Source organism: Triturus cristatus, chromosome 11 (assembly GCF_964204655.1).
Source record: "Triturus cristatus chromosome 11, aTriCri1.1, whole genome shotgun sequence".
Taxonomy (NCBI): domain Eukaryota; kingdom Metazoa; phylum Chordata; class Amphibia; order Caudata; family Salamandridae; genus Triturus; species Triturus cristatus.
Window position 1 is genome coordinate 932659916 of NC_140594.1, and position 23725 is coordinate 932683640.

Below are 23725 nucleotides of genomic sequence, written 5' to 3' on the forward strand. Positions count from 1 at the left end.
CGAAAAGCGGAGGTGTGCGCCCGCGGAGCCGAGAGGCCCAAGGACTTGGCCGTAGCCCGGGAGTCCTTAAAGCGGTTCAGCGCACTGTCCGCCTTCTCACCAAACAGGCGAGTGCCATCAAAGGGCATGTCCATGAGGGTGTTCTGGACATCCCCGGAAAATGACGTGGACCGCATCCAGGCGTGGCGACGGAGTGCCACCGTGGTGGAAATCGCCCGACCCAGCGAGTCCGTGGTGTCAAGCCCACATCGTATGGCGTGCCGCGCTGCATCCTTCCCATCGGCCAAAGCCTGGTTATGACGTGTCCGGACCTCCTCCGGACACAGGGGCAGCACGTCCTCCACCGTATCCCACAGAGAATGGGAATAACGGTCCAAGAGACAGGCGGTGTTTAAAGACCGCAGGCCCAAACTAAGGGACGAGAACAGTTTCTTGCCAAACTGCTCGAGTCTCTTGGAATCCCGGTCCGGCGGAGCGGTCGGGAAGGAGGATTGGGAGGTAGAGGCCTGGATAACCAGACTCTCGGGGGTGGGGTGTTGGGACAGGAAACTGGGGTCGCCCGGAGGAGGGCGGTGGCGCCTGGCGACGTTCCTATCCACAGGAGGAACTGTGGAGGGCTTGGACCAGGTGCCCTGCAGAACGTCAGTGAGGGCCTCATTGAACGGCAGCAGAGGCTCAGTGGAGCTTGCAGCGGTTTGAAGCACCTCAGTGAGGATGTTAGTCCTCACAGCCACGGCAGGCAGCTCGAGCCCAAGGGCTGCGGCCGCCTTGCGCAGCACCACAGAAAATGCTGCACCCTCCTCTGAAGCCACAGTCGGAGGAGAAGTGAATCCAGTGTCTGGCGATGTATCAAGACCACTGGCCTCCCCCAGTTCATCTGCCCAGTCCTGTGAAAGCTGCGACTGAACAGCCAGAGGGTCCTCAAACCCCTCCCAGTCGCCCCCGTCGTCCGATTCCTGATAAACAGGAGGAATGATCGGAGCCGGACTGTAGAGATGAAGGGTCTCAAGCGGCGCCGGACGCGGTGTCGGTCGACGCCGCTGCGGCGCCGGGTCCGGAATAGGGCTAAACTGGGGTTGGACGCCGTCCGGCGTCGGCAGCAACGGCGGCGGCGTCGGCGGCACCGGAGGTGTAGGCGTCTGCGCCGGCGGCGCCGGTGACGGCGTCGGTGGTTCATGCGCCGGCGCCGGTGGAGGAGTGGTTAGGTCAACCGGCGTCGACGGGGGCCCAGGCATGGGCCCCGCGGGGACCTGCGGCGTCGAGACCGGAGTCGTCGACGGCGCCGGGGCCGAAGCCGCCGGCAGGCAGGGTCGCCCAGTCGAGCCCGCGGGGCCCGAAGGCGCGCCAGCGGGCGTCGACGGCGGGGCCAGGCTCCTCATGGCCGAGAGGAAGGCACTGACCTCCGCCGGCGTCGCGTTAGTCCCAGGGACCGGAGGGTATGGGGACGGGCGCGGCGCCTGCGGCTCCGCCGGAGCCGCGGGGGTGGAACCACTGGGACCCTCGGCCGAGTCGCGCGACCGGCGAGGGGAGTCCGAAGAGCGATGTCGCCGCTTGGACTTCTTAGAGCGTTTGGACTTACCCGACGACTTGGAGCCCGACGATCGATGGTGGCGTCGGCTAGGGCTCCGCGAGCGATCCTTGGACCTCCTCCTGGACCGGGATCGCGCACGACGCGGAGCCGAGTGGCGAAGCTCGAGAAGCTTGCGGGACCGCTCCCGCCGAGCCTTCGAAGTCAGGGCCTGGCAATCGGAACACGACTCCGCGTCGTGGTCGGGGCCTAAACAGTAGAGGCACCGGCGGTGGTGGTCGGTCACCGACATCAGTCGATGGCAATCCTCGCAAGCCTTGAACCCAGGCATCCTACCGGCACCAGATGTCGACAGACAAGGATCAAAAGTGATCAAAAAAGAGTTAGTCAAAAAAGACTAAAAGGGGTAGCTCTCCCGGATCTGCGCTTACTGGCGCGGAAAAAAGAAGAACTGACGTCAGCGCGCGAGGGCGGCGTCTAAGTACTCCGACGACGTCATTCCGGCGCACAACGCCGACGACGGACGCGGAGCCGCAGACGACGCCTAGCGACGCGCAAGGGGTATTGCTGACGAAAAATCTTCCGGATCCAGTCTGACGCCTGGGGATATTCTAAGGTGAGGAATCTAACTAACGTGTTTCTTTCAGATAACCACAAACTACTTCTGATGTTCGAACCCTCTTGATAGCTCCCTTGGTCAGATGAGTATGTTTTTCCTGATTCAACAGGGAGAGGTGGTCCTCCGTCAGCCCATCTGAAGATGGTGGCATGAGCGGCAGTGTTCCTGTGAATGGAAGGGTGTTAATCTGTTGAACAATTTGGAGCACCCAGTTGTCCAAGGTAATAGACTGCAAATGGGGCAGGTGGCGCTGGATCCTGCCACCAACTGGTTATCCATGATGGTGAGGGGGCATATTAAAGGGGTGTGGAGGCTGTGGCACCGAGGGGAGTGGCGGACAGGGCAGATTTCTGGCCTTGTGTCCCACAAGACTTGGGGGTGACGAGCCTGCAACCACAAATGGACTGTAGAGCCTGCTGGTCCGTCAGAAATGGGCACGACTGGTAGCCCATACCGTAACCACATCAAGGGCAAAAGGCAGAATATAGCAGGAGTGGGGCCAAGGAAAGTTCTGAAAGACCGGGAGGTGGCCCGGCTGTCCTTAAAGCTCTCAAGCACCAAATCTGCCTTATCACGAAACATCAAAGGTGATGTCCATAAGGGATGCCTGGACATCCCACGAAAAGCCAGTTGACCTCATCCAGGTGTGCCACAAAGTGTCTCACTAAGCAATTGCTCTACCTAGCGAGTTGATTGTGTCCAATCTGCAGGGTATTGTGAACGTTGCTGCATACCTGCCACCAGTTATAGGCTGGTGACAGGCTGGTTAGGGACTTTTCGCAGACTGTGGGTCGCACTTGCCAACCGGGTCCCAAACTGTACGGGAATATCAGCCTAAGAGACATGCGGTGTTCACAGACCGCAGTGCAAGGCTGGTGGAAGAGAAAATCCTCTTGCCGAATGTGTCCAGCTTCTTTTCTTGGATTCCCTATCTGGTAGTGTGGTAGCGAACGCTCTAGAGTTAACCTTGGATGTAGTGTGCTGGATGAGGAAAGCTGGATCACCAGGAGTGGGCGATGGCGGCGGGCATCTGTCCTGTGTACAGGAACGCTTGTGCAGGCTTGGCCCAGGATACAAGCAGGACATCAATGAAGCCTTTATTTAAAGGGAGGTCCGTGGGGGCTAACCCAGGTTAAAGCATCTCTGTGAAGGCGTTAGTCTTGACTGCCATAGGAGGCAGCGGAAGGTTAAGGAACTCAGCCGCACCCCTCACCACCATGACAAATGAGTCCCCTTCCTCGGTAGCCACACTAGGAGGACAGACTATGCCAGTGTCCGGAGGTGTCCAGACCACTGGCATCTGCCAATTCCTCATACTAGTTAACCTTGGCTAAGGGCTCAGGATAATATAAGGCTACTTAGCTCCACCTCAACTGTATTCGCCACAGGGCCTGTCGTTAATGGGAGATGCTAACTCTGACTTAGAGGGTCTTGGTTCGGTCGGCACCAGAGTCTACATCAGACCCAACCGGTCCACCTCTGAATCGCAACTGGGTAGAACAAAAGTATTGGCGGCGCAGGGAACGGCGCCACTGGAACGCACCCAGTTGATCCCTTTGGATACAAAAACAGACCCAAAGGGCCCAGCGGTCGCCGAGGGTGAACCCACCGGTGGAAATCCAGTTGGGGCACCTGCCAAACCCATGGGGCCCTAAAGCGCTCAATAGGCTTATCATCATAAATCTCCTTTAGCCAGGTGGGGGTTGTTCAGGCAAATTCTGGGAGGTGCGAAGCGGACCCAGACTCAGGCTCCACAGCTGACGTATGGGAGCAGGGCCTAGATTTGTGACGTCCCCGCACCTTGTCCGATGACTTGGACCGGCGTGGTGAAGATGAACAACACTGACTTCTTGGACTTCTTTTTCTTGTGGGACCTAATGAAGATTTTGAAAGCAACAATAACTGTTGGGAACAACTCCGATGGTGGGCTCTGGACTTTCCCAGGTGAGAAAGTCTGTCATAGACACATACCTGTGACAGGCTTGTGGGCCCCCCAGGACAAGCGGAGCTGTCGGAGGACACAGAAGAATCCTGGGAGAGACCAAACCTGAACGTGACACGCTGCCACTTGTGTCTCACCAAAATGACAGTGGCAGAGGGCAACGGCTAAGAAATGAGCTGCAAAGGACTGGCGGCAAGCACTGTGACCCGAGGTGGGCGGCACTGCCCCCCCCCCCCCGACCCCTTAAGCTGGTGTGGTGTTCTAGGAGACCGGTACATCGCTCCAGATCAGCGATTTATTGGACAGAGGGTGGCCAAACTTAGGAGACAAGGCAGTTGTGAGAGTGGCTGGAGACCCCGCTGAGTGTGGCACTCGTGTGTGGTGCAGCACCATTGCAGCCCATGTGTAGTGGAGGCCACTGATCCTTGCTACACGGACCGTCTGCTACTTCCTCAGCATCACAGGGTGCATTGGTGCTGCATTACTCGGGGGGCGAATGGCACCATGGACCTTGGCGAGATGAGGAAGCTCTTACTAAAGGTGCCAGAGTGCTTGGCCCTATGATTGCCCCAGCGTTTTCACGGACTCTTAACGCACTGCGCCACCTCCCATGGGGGCCCACTTTGCAACCAAGGGTAGGAACAGTCACAGAAGAGGCCTTACCTTGATAAGGACAGAGGGACCCCTTTGTTCCCACCCAACTCAACCCATTGGACCATTTGAGATGCAGCACTGAGGGGAGGTACTTCATGGCAGGAGCCTAACTGTAATGATTTGAGATGTCTAGCTGGAGAGGTTCTTACTGTATATGTTTTGGAGGTCTCCTCGCAGAGAGGTGAACTGCTCCATCCCTCCCCTGACACTAAAGCAGCTGAAGCATCAATATTTTGGTTTTGCTGAACCTCTTCTTTCGGACGACCTGGGCAGCGTCTTGGAGTGCCTTGAAGCAGAGGTCCCAGTGAACTACTGACAGCGGCTGCTTCCCTCCCCCAGCAGCTGTTATGAGCAGGTGACCCTTAAGGTTGGGGGCCTCCCGGGAGAGAGGCCCGCAGTTCGACCTACTCACCATACACTGGCCTGCCTTGCATTGGACTTGGATGGCGAGGTGACTACGGTCCCTGACAGCAATACCCCTTGGACCGGTGGGATATATCGCTGAAGATAAGTAACTTGTTTATCTGATAGAGACTGTTAGTTGTAGATTCCTTACCTTAGAATAGATACACCAGCAATACCATCCCCGGGGGAGGGTCTGTGAACCAAGATCAAACGATAAAGTCCTGGAAAACTGAATGGGCAAAGTACCCATCTCTCCGGACTAGGCTATCCAGGCAGTAGTGTCTGGTAAATGTGTGCAGGGATGCCCATGTAGCTGCCTGACAGATGTCAAGGACTGCAACTCCACCTGCTAAAGCCATGGTTGCCACTGTTGCTCTGGTGGAATTTTGTGCAATCAAGATAAAAAGACAATGCATGTTTTGGGTCCACACAATGGAGTCTCTCCTCCTCCTTGGAGGGTGACAACCTTAGGAAGGAATGAAGGCTGGGTCCAAAGCACCACTTTATCTAGATAGACAGATAGAAAAGGGGGCTTAGAAGATAAAGACTGCTGCTCGCTCACCCTTCGAGCAGAGGTGCTGGCAACAAGAAAGGCAGATTTGAGAATCAGCAACCTGAGGGGAAAGTTATGAAGAGGCTCAAAAGGAGCACACATAAGAAAGGTGGTAACCAGATTTAAGTCCCATTGGGGCATAACAAAAGGAGATGGAGGGAACAGATGAGTAAGGCCCTTAAAGAATCAATAGGAGATTTGAATAAAGAAGGTTGATCTGGCAGCTGAAGAAAAGCAGAGATGGCTGCAAGATATCATTTAAGAGTGCCCAAGGCAGAACCCTGCTGGGCCAAAGGAAGTATATACAAGACAACCTCTGAAAGAGGAGCAGAAAGGGGATAAACGGCCTTTACGCGCCAAACTGCTGATATTGCGCGTTCTCTCTGGAGGCAAAAAGATCTAACCAAGGTTCTCCCCACCGCTGAAAGAGACCTGGCGCCACCTACGGATGGAGACGCCATTTGTGATCGACTATGCACCGACGTCTGAGTTTGTCCGCCTGGCATTCAGGGAGCCCGCCAGGTGCTGAACCACCAGGATCATGTCCTGATGTTCCAGCCAGGTCCAGAGGCGGCGAGCCTCATGACAAAGGGTCTACGACCCCACCCCGCTCTGTTTGTTACAGTACCACATGGCAGTGGTGTTGTCGGTGAACACCTGCACCATTTTACCCCTGAGAGAGGGAAGAAATGCTTTCAGTGCCAGTTCGATCGCCCGGAGCTCCAAAAGGATGATAAGGAGGCCGGACTCCACCAGAGACCAGGCGCCTCTGATATCCATCTCTCGCAGGTGGCTGCCCCATTCCGGAAGTGATGTAGCCGTCACTGCTAGGAGATCTGGTTGAGGTAAGGAGTGAGATCTGTCTCTGACCCAATCTTGGTTAGTGAGTCACCACTGCAGTTGCGCAGTTCCCTCCGAGATCTGGACGTACTCAGAAAGATTCCGCTGATGCTGCGCCCACTGGAACTTCAGGTCCCACTGCAAAGCCTCCATATGTCATCTGGCATGATCCACCAGCAGGATGCAGGAGGTCATGAGGCCCAGCAGCCTCAGTCATTCTCACCGAAATCTGGGATAGAGGCTGAAATATCGGTATTATAGCCCAAATATCCCAGGCTCGAAGCTCGGGAGGATAGACCCGAAACTGTCTTGTGTCCAGAACCACCCTGATAAAGGGGAGCATTTGAGAGGGAGTCAGGTGTAACTTCGGCACGATGATAGTGAACTCCAGCGAATGTAGGAGGTCCGCCATAGTCTAGAGGTGGGAGACAACAGCCAGTCATCGAGATAGGGTAAGACCGACACCTCTGATCTGGGTAGATGAGCTGAAACCACAGCCATCACCTTTGTTAACACCCGAAGGGCACTGGTAAGGCCAAAGGGAAGCACAGTGAACTGAAAGTGCTTGAGGCCCACCATGAACCGAAGTTAACGTATGTGGGCCAGCAGGATGAGGATAAAATAAGCATCCTGCAAGTTCAACGCCTCCAGCCAGTCTCCTGGGTCGACTGCAGACAGAACTTGGGCTAGGATGAGCATTTTGTACTTCTTGCGGACGAAGAAGTTGAGGGCCTGTAGGTCTAAGATAGGACGCAGGCGTTTGTCCTTCTTGGGTACCAGATAGAAGCGGGAATAACAACCACAACCTACTTCTGGCACATGGACCCTCTCTATAGCTCCCTTAGCCAAGAGAGCCGATACTTCCTGGCAGAGAAGAGCCAAATGATCCTCCGTCATGCGATCGTAAGAAGGTGGCATGGAGGGAGGGGAAGTCTTGAAGGGGAGGGAGTAGCCCCTTCGGACTATTTGCAGAACCCACCTGCCCAAAGTGATGGACTGCCAGTGGAGGAAGTGATGACGGATCCTGCCTCCACCTGGTCGTTGATGGACCTGAAACATAGGACTAGGAAGGTTTGGAGACTGCGGCGGGGGTGGGAGGGTGTACTGGCCCACCTGCTGACTTCCTGACCTGCGAGGACACTGGGTCCCACATCCGCGGCCACGCAGAGGCTAGATAGTTTCCATAACTCTGTGGCTAGACTGGACAGGACGTGGCTGGGCGCCCCTTCCGTAGCCCCGAAAAGGACGAAAGGCAGGTTGAGGTGAGGCAGCTGCGAGGTCCAAGGATCTGGCAGTAGCTTGAGAATCCTTGAAGCGCTCAAGCGCTGAGTCTGCCTTGTCATCAAAAACAGGAGTGCCATCAAAGGGCATGTCCACCAAGGAAGACTGGACATCCCCTGAGAAATGAGAAGTCCTCAACCAGGCGTAACATCTAACAGCTACCAACATGGCAATCATTCTACCCAGTGAGTCAGTGGTATCCAGTCTACACTGTATAGTGAATTTGGCTGCTTCTCTCCCGTCTGCCACTGCTTGAGAGAGAATTTGCCCTGGTCTCCTCCGGGTACTGATACAGCACCCGCGTGACTGTAGCACAGATAGTATAGGAGAAGCGCCCCAAGAGGCATGCAGTATTCACAGACCGCAATGCCAAGCTGGAGAAAGAGAACATCATCTTCCCTAGATGGTCCAGCTTCTTGGATTCCCTATCTGGGGGAGCAGAAGGGAATGCGCCTTTGATGAAGAAGCTTTGACTACCAAGCTTTCAGGGGATGGGTGTTTTGTCAGGAACGCTGGGACACACAGGGTGGTGGGGGTGGGCAATTGTCCTATCCACAGGAGCCACTGTGAGGCTTGGACCAAGTGTCCAGAAGGACATCCATTGAACAGCAAAAGGGGTTCAGAAGAGGAAGCCATAGGCTGAAGCACCTCAGTCAGGAGGTTAGTTCTGACTGCCACTGTAGGGAGCTCGAGGCTGTGGACCTCGGCTGCCCTTCTCACCACCACAGCATAGAAAGTTCCCTCCTCCGTAGCCACGGTAGGAGGAGAAATCAGGACAGTGTCAGGGGAATTGTTCAGACCACTGGCGTCCCCCAAGTCCTACCCCAGCTCAAGCTGGCCAGTTAAAGGGTCCAGCAGCCCCTCCAAGTCCACTTCCTCACCTTCTGGCCCTAGAGGAACATCAGGAATGAACACAGGGATGACAGCCACTTCCAGCGTCAGGATCGGCGTTGGTCCGGCTCCGTGTCGACTTGGAGGATGAGGATGGAGTCGGCGCCGACTGGGGGCATGGTCCACACCCGAAGCATCATCGTCGGGATCGACGTCAGGGAAGATCGAGTGAGATTGACCGGCGTCCATCCGGATCCAGGCCAGCATCCATGAAGACCCTCTGGAGCCGCTGGCGTCGATATCCCAGGGCCCCTGAAAGACTCCGTGGGACCTGAAGGCACGCCGGCGGAGCTTGGCTGGCCAAATATGAGGTACAAGGCTTCGTAGAACTTCTGGATTTGGGCAGGAGACGCTCTAGCTCCCGGAAAGGGAGGCGCGGAGCTGCCTCGGAAGTAGCCTCTGGAGATGGAACCTTTGAGCATCTATGCTCGGTATCCCGCATTGCGTCGGCCGACCAACGGGGAGAAGTCGAAGAATGCCTGTGCTTCTTTGACTTTCTTTTTGTGCTTCCCTGACTTACCTGAGGATGTTCCCGAGAACTTGGGAGTGTGAGGAGTGTGGGCTCTGCAACCATGTTAGAGACCTTTCCCTAGAACGAGAGCGACGTGGAGCCGAGCGTCGGCCCTCTAGCAGCTTTCGGGCCGCTCCCGCAAAGCCTTCGGGTTCATGGCCCGGCAATCGCAGCACGACTTCAGGTCGTGGTCGTGCTCCAGACACCAAAGGCACACGAGGTGTGGATCCGTCACATACATCATCTGGTGGCAGGAACTGCAGGGCTTGAAGACAGTCCTTCGTTAGGACATCCTATACGCACCAGGAGTCGACGACTCAAAAAAGACTTCGACAAAAAGTCCAAAAAGTTTGCCAGAAAGCTGCTACGGGTAGCTCTCTCTGGATTTGTGCTAGGCTGGCGCAGAAAAAGCAGGAACTGACATCAGCACGCATGGGCGGTGTCTATGTAGGTCCTGCAACGTCATCCCGGTGCCCACGATGCAGACAACGGATGCAGAGCCGACTGATGCAACCTAAAGATGCACAGGGGTACTGCTGAAGAAAAAACCTACAGATCCAGACAGACACCTGGGGGAAATTCTAAGGTAAGAAATCTACAACTAACAGTCTCCATCAGATTTTACTCGTTATAGTTACCTGAGCTAACTATAACTTACGCCCCCACAATTCACTGCTTATAACCTCACTTATTACATCATTCATGACATGTCAGTGACATCACTAATGACATCACTGACGACATCTCAAATGACATCACTGGGAAGAGGATGTAGTCTAATGGCTAGAGCGGTCAACCTCAAAGCTGGGAAACTGGGTTCTCGGAAAGTGACACTCACCATCCTGTGATTCTTCGCAAATCACTTAATCTCCCCGTGCCTAACAAAATAAATGTGTCCATCTGTAGTGCAACTAGTGCTCATGTAAAGCGCTCTGATATCTTCTGGTTAAGTTTACGCCAGTGGTTCCCAAACTTTTGACTCCTGAGGACCCCCTTTGAGTCACCACTGGAAGCCGGGGACCCCCAAGTAATTTGTAGGATTTAAATTTCAAACATTAAAACAGTAATTTGAAAAAAATAAACACGTGTGCACACAAAACAAATACTCAAATTACTAAGGATTTTAGGGGCATATTTACAAGTTTCTATTGCCATGGGAACATCACTTTTTGCGATGTTCCTGTGGCAATAGGGGCTTATCCTTATTTACAAGGCAGCGTTAAGCCACTTATTGTGGCTTAACGCTGCCTTGTAAATAAGGCCCCCTTTCGTGCAATGCTTAGCGTGAAAAAGGTGGGCAGTGGGCGTTTCACTCCAACAACCATTGATTTTGACGCTGCCCTCTATTTACAAGGTCAGCTTAAATAGGAGACAGCACCAAAATTAAGACCATGAAAAACCTGGTCTTAACTTTGCATAATGAGGAGAAATGCCTTATTTCTCCTCGTTTTTGCTTTTTCCAACGGAAAAAGCAAAACACCTTGATTGTTTATGTTCAGGAAGGTGGCCCTTCCTGCACATAAACAATCTTTAATAAAAATTACGTTTTGTAACTTCCATGTGTGCTGCATTAGGCAGCACACATAGAAGTGACAAAACGGCATTACAAAATTGTTCATGTGCAGGAAGTGGGAACATAGCAGCATCAGGATAATGATAGACTGGGAATAAACATATGTTGCTAACTTTTACCATGCAGTTTGCAAGCAGCTCTTTGATGACAGTTTATAGGACACTGCTAGATTACGATAGTCCCTTATGAATTGCACAGTGACAAAAGAATCTCTGTGACAAAATCAGTAACCCACTGACCAATGCACATAAAATACTGTTTTTTAAAATGCATTTTACACATTCTTTGCAGTAGGCATATTTAACCCTCTGTGTCGCATAAGATAAGTCAAGGCTGCCAATGGAAAAAACAGTCATCTCTCTCCAGCAGGTAAATTAATCACTGGCATTTTCTTGACACGTTTATAGTTGCTCGAAAAACTGCTAATTTTACAAGGAACTTTGCAGTGCTTTTAAAACTGCTGCCTGGGGACCCCCTGGGAATGAGCCACGGACCCCTGGGGGTCCTCGGACCCCAGTTTGGGAAACACTGGTTTACGCTATATAACACTCCTGAAAAAAAATAAACTGATGACATCATCCACAGAACCACTCGCACATCCACTCACACCCCCATAGAACCTCTTGTATGGCCACTGACACAACAACTCACACACCCATTCACAGAACCATACCAGTACTCGTCTACCCACTCACTCCTCCATAGAGGCAGTCACATACCCACTTGCTCACTCGTACAGTCACTCACACAACCATTCACTCATCGATACAGCCACTCATACAAACAGTCACTCACACATACAGCCACACACTCACCCATACAGCTTCTTACACACCCACTTATTTACCTATATAGTTACTCACATACCCACTCACCCATACAGCCTCTCAAAAGAGCCACACACTCACCCATATAAACACACACACAGCCACCCACTTACATACCCATTCTAATATCCATACAAGCACTCCCACAGCCGCTCACTCACACACCAACTTAGTTAACCAAACACCCACTCACACAGCCACTCACTCACCCACACAGCTTCTTACACACTGAGTCACTCCCTCATAGAGCCATTCAGACATCCACTCAGTCACCCATACAGTCACTACACATCCACTTACCCACCCATAGAGTCACTCACACCGACACTCGCACACCAATACCACCACTCACACAGCATGTCACTCACCCACCCACTTGTACATCTATACTGCCACTTAAATACCCATACACACAAGGATACATACAGTCACACAGACACTCACATAATATATGTTAAAAGTAGTATCACTCAGTGGTAGTGCACCTAGTATACTAATTTAACTTTAGTAGAAGGTTAGTATGCATGTTTAACACCCGTAAACTCTTGAAAACACTTATACTCACTTGGGGATGTCATCAGTGATGTCATTTGAGATGTCATCAGTAATATCACTGACCATGTCATGAGTGATGTAATATGTGAGGCCATAAGCAGTGCATTGCGGGGCGTATGTTATAGTTAGTTCAGGTAACTATAACTGCTGAATTTCACTGGTTTTGTATGAGTAAAATCACAGCCTAACTATAATGTCCCCTTAACCTTTGTTTTTTTCAGTGAATATATATATATATACACACACACACAAACGCATACATACATATATATATATATATATATAAATCTACACACAATGAAATCTGCATGAAAAACAATGCACTGCTTTACCTTTAGTCACTGTTGCAAGTGCAGGATGTGGAACCAAGGTGCAGGCGGAGGACTCAGTTGGAGCAGCAGGTAGTTTACATGTTGACCCAGTCTGCAACACTGAGAAAGAAACAAATACAGATGTAATAAAAGACAATCAGTTCATCTGGGTTAATAGTCAGTTTTTATAAAGAGGTGCAAGGAAGAGGTAATTGTTTCAACAATACTGTAAAATTATATAAAGATATATAAGCATTCTTAAAAGAAAATGGTACTTCATACACACATACTCTTCGAAACCAGTTAGAGCTTCTCTCTAAGCAAGACTTTCTACAATGATACTTTCTGACAGAGGCCTGATTTGAATGTTTGTTCCATCTGCAAACTAATGGAGAGGTCGGAGAAAAGGGGTGATGTTATTTATCCACAGATGAAAACATCTCCAGAAGGTAACAATTTCCGCACATTTATCAGCAATCAGAATTGTCTCTGTTCCAGAAATCTATTGTCATATTTTCACACTTCCAATAACAAACATTTCATAGCAAAAGAGGCAACTTATTTGCTTTTTTTTACTATAGAGATTTTTAAATTAGGTATCAGCTATAGTACACAGAATATTCTTGCATATTGCACTACACCGTGCTTATAATGAAGATAAGTGATCAACACTGCTCCTCATACAAGAGATAAATTAGGAAAGGTAGCCTCAATTGTTCTTACTTTACTTACTTCTTTACTGGTAGGCGTTACCACTTAAATTGAACATGGCTGGTCTTCTACCTCACTCCAAGTGCTGGAAATGTGTGGAAATATGCTCCGAATGGACGCAACTTACTTCATACACTGTGAAATTGCACTGCCCTGGAGCCATATTGGGCAGTTGTGTGGCAAATAATAGACACTGTTGGTTAGCTTTGAACACCCTAGTCTGCTCATTTAGTTCTCCTGCATCAGGACACTTTGGATGTGACAGGACTCTCTCAGCTAGCTTTCGACTTCCCTGATGGCTGCAAAGGTTTGCCTATCGAGACACTGGAGGAGACCTACAATACCCATTGTTGATGATTATCGGAACCAGTGAAGATTGCATCCTGTTAACGCACTATATACATTGTCAAAGACAAGACAGATGTTTTTCAACGGACATGGGAACCTCCCTGGAATATATCTGGCACTGCTGGGAGACCACGACCGATTACAACACTCCATGCTATTACACTGTCCTGCCCCCTTCCCCTTTGACGCAGGAATGCAGCCCAGATAGCAAACAGCAAATGGGTGCACAAAGTGAGGGCCAGGACTTTCTACAGGCCAAATTTTGAGCATTATGTGTACCCTTTACATTTAAACACAGATGCCGTACTAGGAGAAACTTTAGTATGTAGGTTACTGTAATGTGTTACTTGCGTTTGACTGTTATCTTGGATGCAGTGATAGGTACTTGACCTGCATCATTTGCTGTCTTACTAAAAACCCAAATAAACAAATGCTGATAAAAAGAAATCACCTGTAGAAATGCATTTGCCTACATATGCCCATTTTTTCTGCACAGAATATGGAGAGGGTGCAAGATGATGTCAAAAGCTTGTGTACATATTACCAACACAAGGAGAAAGGGGTGCTTTTGTAGGAGCCTGTGTATCAGGTACGAAAGAGATCTCTACCATACACTCTCTGTTCTGGCACAACCAATTCAGTTGTATACACCCGGACATGTTTAGCTTCAAGCAGGCAAGACCAGGATAGAAGACAGTTCTCATTGATCCATAGGCAATATATTGCAGAGCTCAGCCAATAGCTCCTCATCCCAAAGCAGTAGTAGCTGCCGTCGCCCTGGTAAAATGGCTGTGAAACCCCACTGGAGGCTTCTTCTTAGCCAAAGAATAGCAGGATTTGATGCACAGAACGAACCACCCGGAGATGGTCCGTTTGTGCACGGCCTGACCTTTCTTAGTGCCCACGTAACCAACAAAGATCTGGTCGTCCACCGGGAATTGTTTGGTGTGATCCAAGTAGAAACAAAGTGCACATTTTGGATCCAGACGGTGGAGCCTCTATTCCTCTTTCGAAGGAGGCGGAAAGAAGGTGGGCAAAGGGATGGTTTGGCCAATGTGGAAAGAAATAACCACCTTGGGAAGAGAGGAAGGTCTAGTTCTAAGGATGACCTTGTCCGGATGGAGGGCTAGAAAGGGAGGCTTGAAAGACAGAGCTTGCAGCTCACTCACCCTGCATGCAGAGGTGATGGCCACCAGAAAAACAGTTTTCAAAGGAAAAGTCTGAGAGGACAGTTATGCAGTGGCTCAAAGGGACCGCACATAAGATATGTCAGAACTAAGTTCAAGTCCCACTGGGGCATTACGAAGGGAACAGGAGGAAAAAGATGAATAATGCCCTTAAGAAATCTATTAACAACAGGGGACTTGAAAAGAGAAGGCTGATCAGGGAGTGTCAAGAATTCCTGTCATACGAGGGGAGGAAAACGGTAACCAGCGAAAACGGACTACATCTCCCAGGATGCTTAGCGGTTGAGAGGTTATGTAAACAGGAGAGCTGTTACATAACTCAAGGGAAACACGCCCTTATGTAAACAGGAGAGCTGTTACATAACTCAAGGGAAACACGCCCTTATGTAAACAGGAGAGCTGTTACATAACTCAAGGAAAACACGCCCTATAAAGGGAGGAACCGGGAGGTACAAGGCTGTCGGATATTGTGTTTACACCGACGTACCTGCTTCGTGAAGAGCAGTGTTCCGGAGTGGTGCTCCAGTAAGGCAAGAACGGAGGTAGGTCGAGTCGTTACTCCCTGGGCCGTGTCTTGCCCCATCGTCACCTGTGAAGGACCCGGAAGCTCTACCGGTCAACCATTGAGCTTCGCTTTTTGACTCGGCTGAGTCCAAGCGCAGTGGCGCTTTTGCTGGTTGGAGTCGTAACTCCCAGCCCGACCAGAGACACAGGGACTGCCAGCTGTAACGCACACCAGGAGGTGTTTGCCGCGTTACAGACTCGGAAGTCCACAGGATCGATCGAGCGGCTGCTCTCGGTTCAGTCTTCTTGCTTGTGATTGGGGAATCGGTGACGCATCACCAGGAGGTGACTCCGCGTCCCGGTGCAGTCTGAGGAAGAGGTTGAGCGGCTGCTCCCTTCAGGTAGAGACCCCGGCTGGGTGTTTCCCTGACTCCTCGATTCTCCCCAACACTCTTCGTGCCCCTCACAGCCTACCGATTGGCATTGTCGGCCATTTCATTTCTGCCCTCTGTTGGCATACGCCGGGATCGGCGTATATGCAGAGGACGGTTAGGACCATCCGTGCTGTGGGCTGGTAACGTACTTAGCCTGGAGGATTCCAGTGACTATAACTTTTGTTTGTTCTTTGTATTTTATTTGCCTTCATTAAAAGAACTAACCCTTCACAAGTGGTTGCGTCCTCATTGTCGTGTCTGTTAAACGATCCTGAGACGTTCAGGGCGTTACAAAATATCCGACCTTAATAACACTAACTGTCTCCCGGTCGATAACAGACATGGCAACACTTGATGATGTGCTGGCTGCTTTAGCGGCCATGCAAGTTGAAGTGGCTGCCTCTAGGCAAGAAGCAGCCGATGTAAAAGCCAGACTGGATGCTATCCAATTGGACCCGCTCACGCCCAGCACCTCCCTCACGAACCAGACCCCTGCGGTAGTAGTGGAAATGCCGGTAGCCATCCCCTTGGCAACACCAGAGAGGTACAGTGGGGATCCTAACACAGTGCAGGTATTCCTCACACAAGTGGCGCTACATTTATCGTGCAAACCAAAGGCGTTCCCCACGAGTCAGGCTCGTGTGGCTTTCCTTATATCCTATTTGGCTGGAAACGCGGCACAATGGGCCGTACCTCTGGTGAGCAGGGACGACCCCCTCTTATGTGATTGGGGTGCTTTTCGCGAGGAATTCCTGAAGGTATTCGACAGAAGGGCTGACTCGTACACGGCGGACCGTGAAATGCTTGAGTTGAGACAGGGATCCAACGACCTGGTGCAGTATCTCAACGCGTTCCGAAGGCTGGTTGCGGAAACCAAGTGGCCTGTTGCTAAACAGACGGCGCTCTTCCATCAAGGGCTGTGCGATGAGCTCAAGGACGCCGTGGCTCATATTGACCCTCAACCCAAGACATGTGAGGGCCTTATCAACCTGGTATTACGGCTGGAACATAGGCTAAGTGAAAGAAAGGGGGATCATGGGAGAAAAGGAAAATCCCTTCCATCCTATGTGACGGTGGGAAGTCCTGAAACTTCCACCGCATCCAAGGGAGAACCCATGGACATCAGCGCAATACGAGCGAGCCTCACAGCCACGGAGAAAGAGTCACGCCGTAAACAAGGATTGTGCCTATATTGTGGCAAAAAAGGCCACTACGTACGTGAATGCCCTGCCAAACCGAAGACGTCACGTTATCGGGCCAACCGGTCGCTAACAGCCGTGGTGGACATACCGGCGGAAAACTAGAGGACTCCAAGACCAGAGAAGGGGCATCTCGGAGTCACTCATCCATCCCTTCACTTTCCAACTCGGTCACTAAGGGACAACGACACCTGTTTATCACGGTGCACGTGGGAGTGCATGACCAGTGGATACCCGTTGTGGCCATGGTGGATTCAGGGGCCACTGGCATGTTTATGGACCACAACGAGGCATGCAGGCTAGGGCTAGTGCTTCTTCCCAAAGCAGTACCCGAAGACGTCTATGCGGTAGACGGAAGGCGATTGGTGACGGGGCCCATCGGACAGCACACGGGGGTCCTTCCGATGAGATATGGGAGGAACCATTTGGAACAAATCGATTTTAACATCATCCGAGCTCCCCAATATGGCGTCATATTGGGATTGCCGTGGCTACAGAAACACAACCCCTTTGTGGATTGGCCAACACATCGCATCGAAATGACGTCACCGTATTGCATCCTGCATTGTGGAATAAGAACGGAATCCCTTGACGCAGATGAGAGCGGGAGTCAGACGGTGGCTACAGCGGCAGAAAAAGATATGGCTCTCCCCCAGGCTTATCACAGTTTTGAGGATGTATTTGATGAGGTGAAGGCGGAAGTGCTACCACCACATAGACAGTTTGACTGCCAGATCGACCTGGTGCCAGGGGCCAGCGTTCCCAGCGGCAGGCTGTATGCCCTGACGGAGCCTGAAAACGTGCATCTCCGGGGGTACCTGGATAAACTCCTCAAGCTAGGATTCATCCGCCCGTCCAAGTCTACGGCCGCCTCGCCACTCTTCTTCATCCCGAAGGCTAATGGGGAGCTGAGAGCCTGTGTGGACTTTAGGGCATTGAATGCGATAACCATAAAAAATCGGTACCCCTTGCCTCTCATCAGTGTACTTCTGGAACAGGTCAAGAAAGCTCGTATCTACACCAAGTTGGATTTGAAAGGGGCATACCATCTGGTGCGCATGAGGGACGGAGACGAGTGGAAGACCGCCTTTAAGACCAGGTTCGGCCTTTTTGAGTACCTCGTCATGCCGTTCGGTCTGTGCAACGCCCCGGCAGCCTTTCAGTACTTTTTGAATGAGGTATTCAGAGAGGAGTTGGATATCTACGTGGTCGTATATATCGACGACATCCTCATCTATTCGTCCAGTGTGGAGGAGCACGTACACCACGTCAAAGCTGTGCTCCAAAAGCTGAGGGAAAACATGCTGTTTTGTAAACTCAGCAAGTGTGACTTCCACGTCACATCCGTGGAATTCCTCGGAGTGATGCTGAGTCCAGAGGGACAGGAGATGGCAGAACGAAAGATCAAGGCGGTGAAAGAATGGCCGGTGCCCCAAAGCGTGAAGGACGTCCAAAGTTTCATTGGCTTCGCCAACTTTTACAGGCGGTTTATAGATGGATTTTCAGGAGTGGTGGCCCCAATCACACAGCTACTGAGGAAGTCCAAGGAGTTTGTCTGGTCCCCTGAAGCGAACAAAGCCTTTGAGGCCCTGAAAAGCGCCTTTGGTAAGGCGCCGGTGTTGGCTCACCCCGATCCGGATCTCCCCTACGTGGTGGAAGCGGACGCGTCGGATGTGGCGCTGGGGGCTATCTTGTCCCAACGCAACCACGACACAGGGGTGCTTCATCCCGTTGCGTACATGTCCCGCAAACTCAACGACGCCGAACGCAACTACCATATTGCGGAGAAGGAGCTTCTCGCAATCAAGGACGCCTTCACCGAATGGAGGCATTGGTTGATGGGGGCAAGACATGTGGTATCGGTGTACACGGACCATCGGAACCTACAGTTCATGACGGCCACTAGACACCTTTCTCCCAGGCAGCTGCGGTGGATGATCTTCTTTGCGGGGTTCAACTTCCGCATCACATATCGGCCGGGGACGGAAAACCGGAAGGCAGACGCCCTGTCCCGTCAATCTGCAGTTAAGGAACCATTGCCTGCAACCGAGCGTTCCATCATTTCCCAGAGGATGGTATTGGGGGTTATCCAACCGGATACTTTCCTGAGGGGAATAAAAAGAGGGATCAGGTCATTCGCATGGCGGAGGTGGCTCCTCAGTCACAGAGAATGGCAGCTGAAGGACGGGATACCCCTGAAGGGCAGGTGCCTATTGATACCCACGCCTAGGCTAAGGAAACAAGCATTCATCTGGTGCCATGACTCTCCATGCGCAGGTCATTTGGGCTTTGAAAAAACGGTGGCTAGCATGGGACGGCATTTCTGGTGGCCAACCATGAGAGTGGATGTCAGGAGGTGGGGACAGGAGTGTCCTACGTGTGCTACCATGAAGGCCGACCATGGCCGAACCCAAGGGCTCTTACATCCACTTCCGACCCCGGATAGACCATGGGATAGCATATCACTGGACTTCGTGGTGGGCCTACCGGTAGACCAGGGGATGACGGCAATACTGGTGGTGGTGGATTACTTGACGAAAATGGGGCACTTCATCCCCTGCAAGAGAGTCCCTACGGCCGGGGAATTGGCGTCACTACTCCTAAAGAATGTGGTACGACTGCATGGATTACCTGGGGTGATCGTGTCGGACCGGGGGTCGCAGTTTACTGCGCAATTCTGGAAGACTTGGTGCACTGCGCTGCATGTTAAGACCGCCCTGTCCACCAGCTACCACCCTCAAACGGACGGCCAAACCGAGCGCCTGAACCAAACGCTCAAACAGTATCTGCGATGTTTTGTGGACCAGGGCAGGGAAGAATGGGTCGACTTGCTATGGGTTGCAGAGATAGCCTATAACAACGCCACTCACAGCTCCACACAGTCATCTCCGTTCTATAGCAACTATGGCCAACATCCCAGGTTCTTGCCATTTCTACATCCGTTCAGAGAGGACAGGATTCCCGCCACAGCGGACAGGGTGGCACACATAAAAGACACGTTGATGCGCTCAAGGGCTGTCCTAATAGAGGCCAAGAGAAGATACAAGGCTGCGGCAGATAGGAAGAGAAGGCCCGGGCCACTGTACCGCACTGGAGACTACGTCTGGATATCCACAAGAAACATGAGGTTTCGAAAGAACAGTGTGTTCCATCCCAAGTACATGGGCCCCTATCGAATTACCAAGTGTATGGGTCCCGTGAACGTGAAGGTGTGCTTGCCCCAGTCATTGCGGATACACCCTGTCTTTCATGTATCATTGCTCAAACCAGCACCCTCCAAGCCGTCTGGGACACCTAGGCCGGTATGCGTGGAGTCGGAGGTGGAGTATGAAGTGTCGGGCATACGGGCGTCCAAATGGCGCAGGGGGAAGCTGTGGTACCTGGTTGCGTGGAAAGGCTATGGCCCGGAGGAGCATTCATGGGAACCGGCTGAAGGGGTTCATGCTCCGCGCTTGGTCTCCTTGTTCCATCGGCGTTTTCCTGCCAGCGCTGGACCCGTGGGGAGCCGCTGAGAGGGAGGATGTACTGTCAAGAATTCCTGTCATACGAGGGGAGGAAAACGGTAACCAGCGAAAACGGACTACATCTCCCAGGATGCTTAGCGGTTGAGAGGTTATGTAAACAGGAGAGCTGTTACATAACTCAAGGGAAACACGCCCTTATGTAAACAGGAGAGCTGTTACATAACTCAAGGGAAACACGCCCTTATGTAAACAGGAGAGCTGTTACATAACTCAAGGAAAACACGCCCTATAAAGGGAGGAACCGGGAGGTACAAGGCTGTCGGATATTGTGTTTACACCGACGTACCTGCTTCGTGAAGAGCAGTGTTCCGGAGTGGTGCTCCAGTAAGGCAAGAACGGAGGTAGGTCGAGTCGTTACTCCCTGGGCCGTGTCTTGCCCCATCGTCACCTGTGAAGGACCCGGAAGCTCTACCGGTCAACCATTGAGCTTCGCTTTTTGACTCGGCTGAGTCCAAGCGCAGTGGCGCTTTTGCTGGTTGGAGTCGTAACTCCCAGCCCGACCAGAGACACAGGGACTGCCAGCTGTAACGCACACCAGGAGGTGTTTGCCGCGTTACAGACTCGGAAGTCCACAGGATCGATCGAGCGGCTGCTCTCGGTTCAGTCTTCTTGCTTGTGATTGGGGAATCGGTGACGCATCACCAGGAGGTGACTCCGCGTCCCGGTGCAGTCTGAGGAAGAGGTTGAGCGGCTGCTCCCTTCAGGTAGAGACCCCGGCTGGGTGTTTCCCTGACTCCTCGATTCTCCCCAACACTCTTCGTGCCCCTCACAGCCTACCGATTGGCATTGTCGGCCATTTCATTTCTGCCCTCTGTTGGCATACGCCGGGATCGGCGTATATGCAGAGGACGGTTAGGACCATCCGTGCTGTGGGCTGGTAACGTACTTAGCCTGCAGGATTCCAGTGACTATAACTTTTGTTTGTTCTTTGTATTTTATTTGCCTTCATTAAAAGAACTAACCCTTCACAAGTGGTTGCGTCCTCATTGTCGTGTCTGTTAAACGATCCTGAGACGTTCAGGGCGTTACAGGGAGCCTGAGGAAGGCTGAAATGGCAGAGAGGTAGCCCTAAGAGTGCCCAGAGCAGAGCCCTGCTGGGCCAAAGAAAGGAGGAACAAGAGAACCTCAGAAAGAGGGGTAGAAAGGGGAAACACAGCCTTTGTTGTGCACCATGCCACAAATCTATTTCATCTGCAGGCGTATACCGTCTTAGTGGAGGGACGCCTGGCTGCCAAGATTACATCACAGACTTCGGGAGGCAGGTCAAACAACGTCAACTGCCGCCAATCAATCTCCACGCAAAGAGGTGGAGGCTGGACAGGTTCGCGTGGAGGACCGCCCCCTCCTGATGCGACAGAAGATCCTCCAGAAGAGGCAGTCAGATCGATGACCATGTTGAGCAGCTTGGGATACCAGACTCTTCGTGGCCAATCTGGAGCAACAAGAATGATTTGGGGCCCCATCGCGCTTGATCTTCTTCAGCACTCTGGGAAGAAGTGGTATAGGCAGAAAGGCATATAGAAGATCGCAACTCCACTCGCGACGAAAAGCATGTGCTGTCTTGGAAATTCCAATGCGCAGCTTTGCTGACAGTGCACGTTCTCTTCAGTGGCGAATAGATCTAACCAAGGCTCTCCCCACTGCTGAAAGAGATCTTGCACCACCATGATCTATCATGCACCTGCGGCTGAGTTCGTCTGCCCTGGCGTTCAGTGAACCTGCCAGGTGTTGAACCATCAAGGATATGCCCTGATGTTCCAGTCATGTCCAAAAACGGAGAGCCTCTTGACATAGGGTCCACGACCCCACCCCGCCTTGCTTGTTGCAGTACTACATGCTGGTGGTGTTGTCCGTGAACACCTGCACCACTCTTCCCCAGACAGAGTAAGGAATGCTTTGAGTGCGAGACGGATCGCCCGAAGCTTCAGAAGGTTGATGTGGAGCCCGGACTCCGCCGGAGACCAGAGGCCTCTGATCTCTGCCTCTCCCATGTGGCCACCCCATCCCAGAAGGGATGCGTCTGTCACCACTGTGCGTTCTGGTTGGGGAAGGGAGAGGGATCTGCCATTGACCCAATCCTGGTTCGTGAGAAACCACTGCAACTGTTGTGCAGTGCCCTCCGAGATCTAGACGCAATCAGACAGATTCCCCCGATGCTGCGCCCACTGGAACTTCAGGTCCCACTGCAGAGCGCGCATATGCCACCTGGCATGATCGATCAGCAGGATGCAGGAGGCGATGAGGCCCAGCAGTCTCAGGGTCATCCTGACCGAAATCCGGGATTGGGGCTGAAAAATCAGAATCGTAGCCCGAATATCCCGGACCCACTGTTCGGGAGGATAAACCCGAAACTGTGTTGTGTCCAGAACCGCTCCGATGAAGAGGAGCTGCTGAGAAGGTGTGACTTTGGTACGTTGATGGAGATCCCCAGCGAATGCAAGAGGTCAGCCGTAGTCTGGAGGTGGAAGACGACAGCCTGGGGCGAGCCCGCCTTCAACAGCCAGTCGTCGAGATAGGGGAAGATTGGAACCCCTGATCTGCACAAATGAGCTGCGACCACCGCCATCACTTTCGTGAACACCCGAGGGGCGCTTGTAAGGCCAAAGGGGAGCACGGTAAACTGAAAGTGCTCGTGGCCTACCGTGAACCGCAGGTAACGCCGGTGGGCTGGCAGGACGGGTATATGAAAGTAAGCGTCCTGCAAGTCCAACGCTACCATCCAATCTCCAGGGTCTAGGGCAGACAAGACCTCAGCGAGAGTCAACATCTTGAACTTCTCCTTCCGGAGGAAGTGATTGACGTTCCGGAGATCCAAGATAGGATGCAGGCCTTTGTCCTTCTTGGGTACCACAAAGTAGTGGGAATAGAAACCACGACCTACTTCTGGGGCGCTCGATGGTACCCTTGGCCAAGAGTGCAGAAACGTCCTGTTGGAGAAGGGCCAGGTGACCCTCCGACATGCGATGGTACTAAAGTGGCATGGAGGGATGGGTAGTCTCGAAGGGGAGGGAGCAGCCACTTCGGACTATTTGCAAAACCCAACTGTCTGACATGATGGTGCGACAGTGGGGAGGTGATGGCGGATCCTGCCGTCCACTGGCGTTTGGAGGCCCTGAAGTACGAGTTACTTACCTTCGGTAACGATGTACCAGGTAGAGACTATTCTAGCTGCAGATTCCTTCACATAGAATTATCCCCAGGCGTGAGACTGGATCCGGAAACTTTTTGCCACAGCATCCCTGCGCGCCGGGGCAACACGAGGCGACTAAGCCCAGGCGTCGTCCATGTACGTGACATCAGTGAGGTCACATAAGACCGGCCCCGGCGC

General features: G+C 52.2%; 1 protein-coding gene across 4 annotated transcripts in view; it reads right to left on the reverse strand.

Moving 5' to 3' along the window:
* The window catches only part of YEATS2 (YEATS domain containing 2), a 1415500-nt gene that overhangs the window by 536154 nt on the left and 855621 nt on the right, over positions 1-23725 (reverse strand). For all 4 annotated transcript variants that reach the window (XM_085634927.1, XM_085634925.1, XM_085634929.1 and 1 more), the window contains one exon: positions 12512-12610. In XM_085634927.1, coding sequence (XP_085491053.1) covers positions 12512-12610 — 99 coding nt within the window. The remainder of the gene's footprint in view (positions 1-12511; positions 12611-23725) is intronic.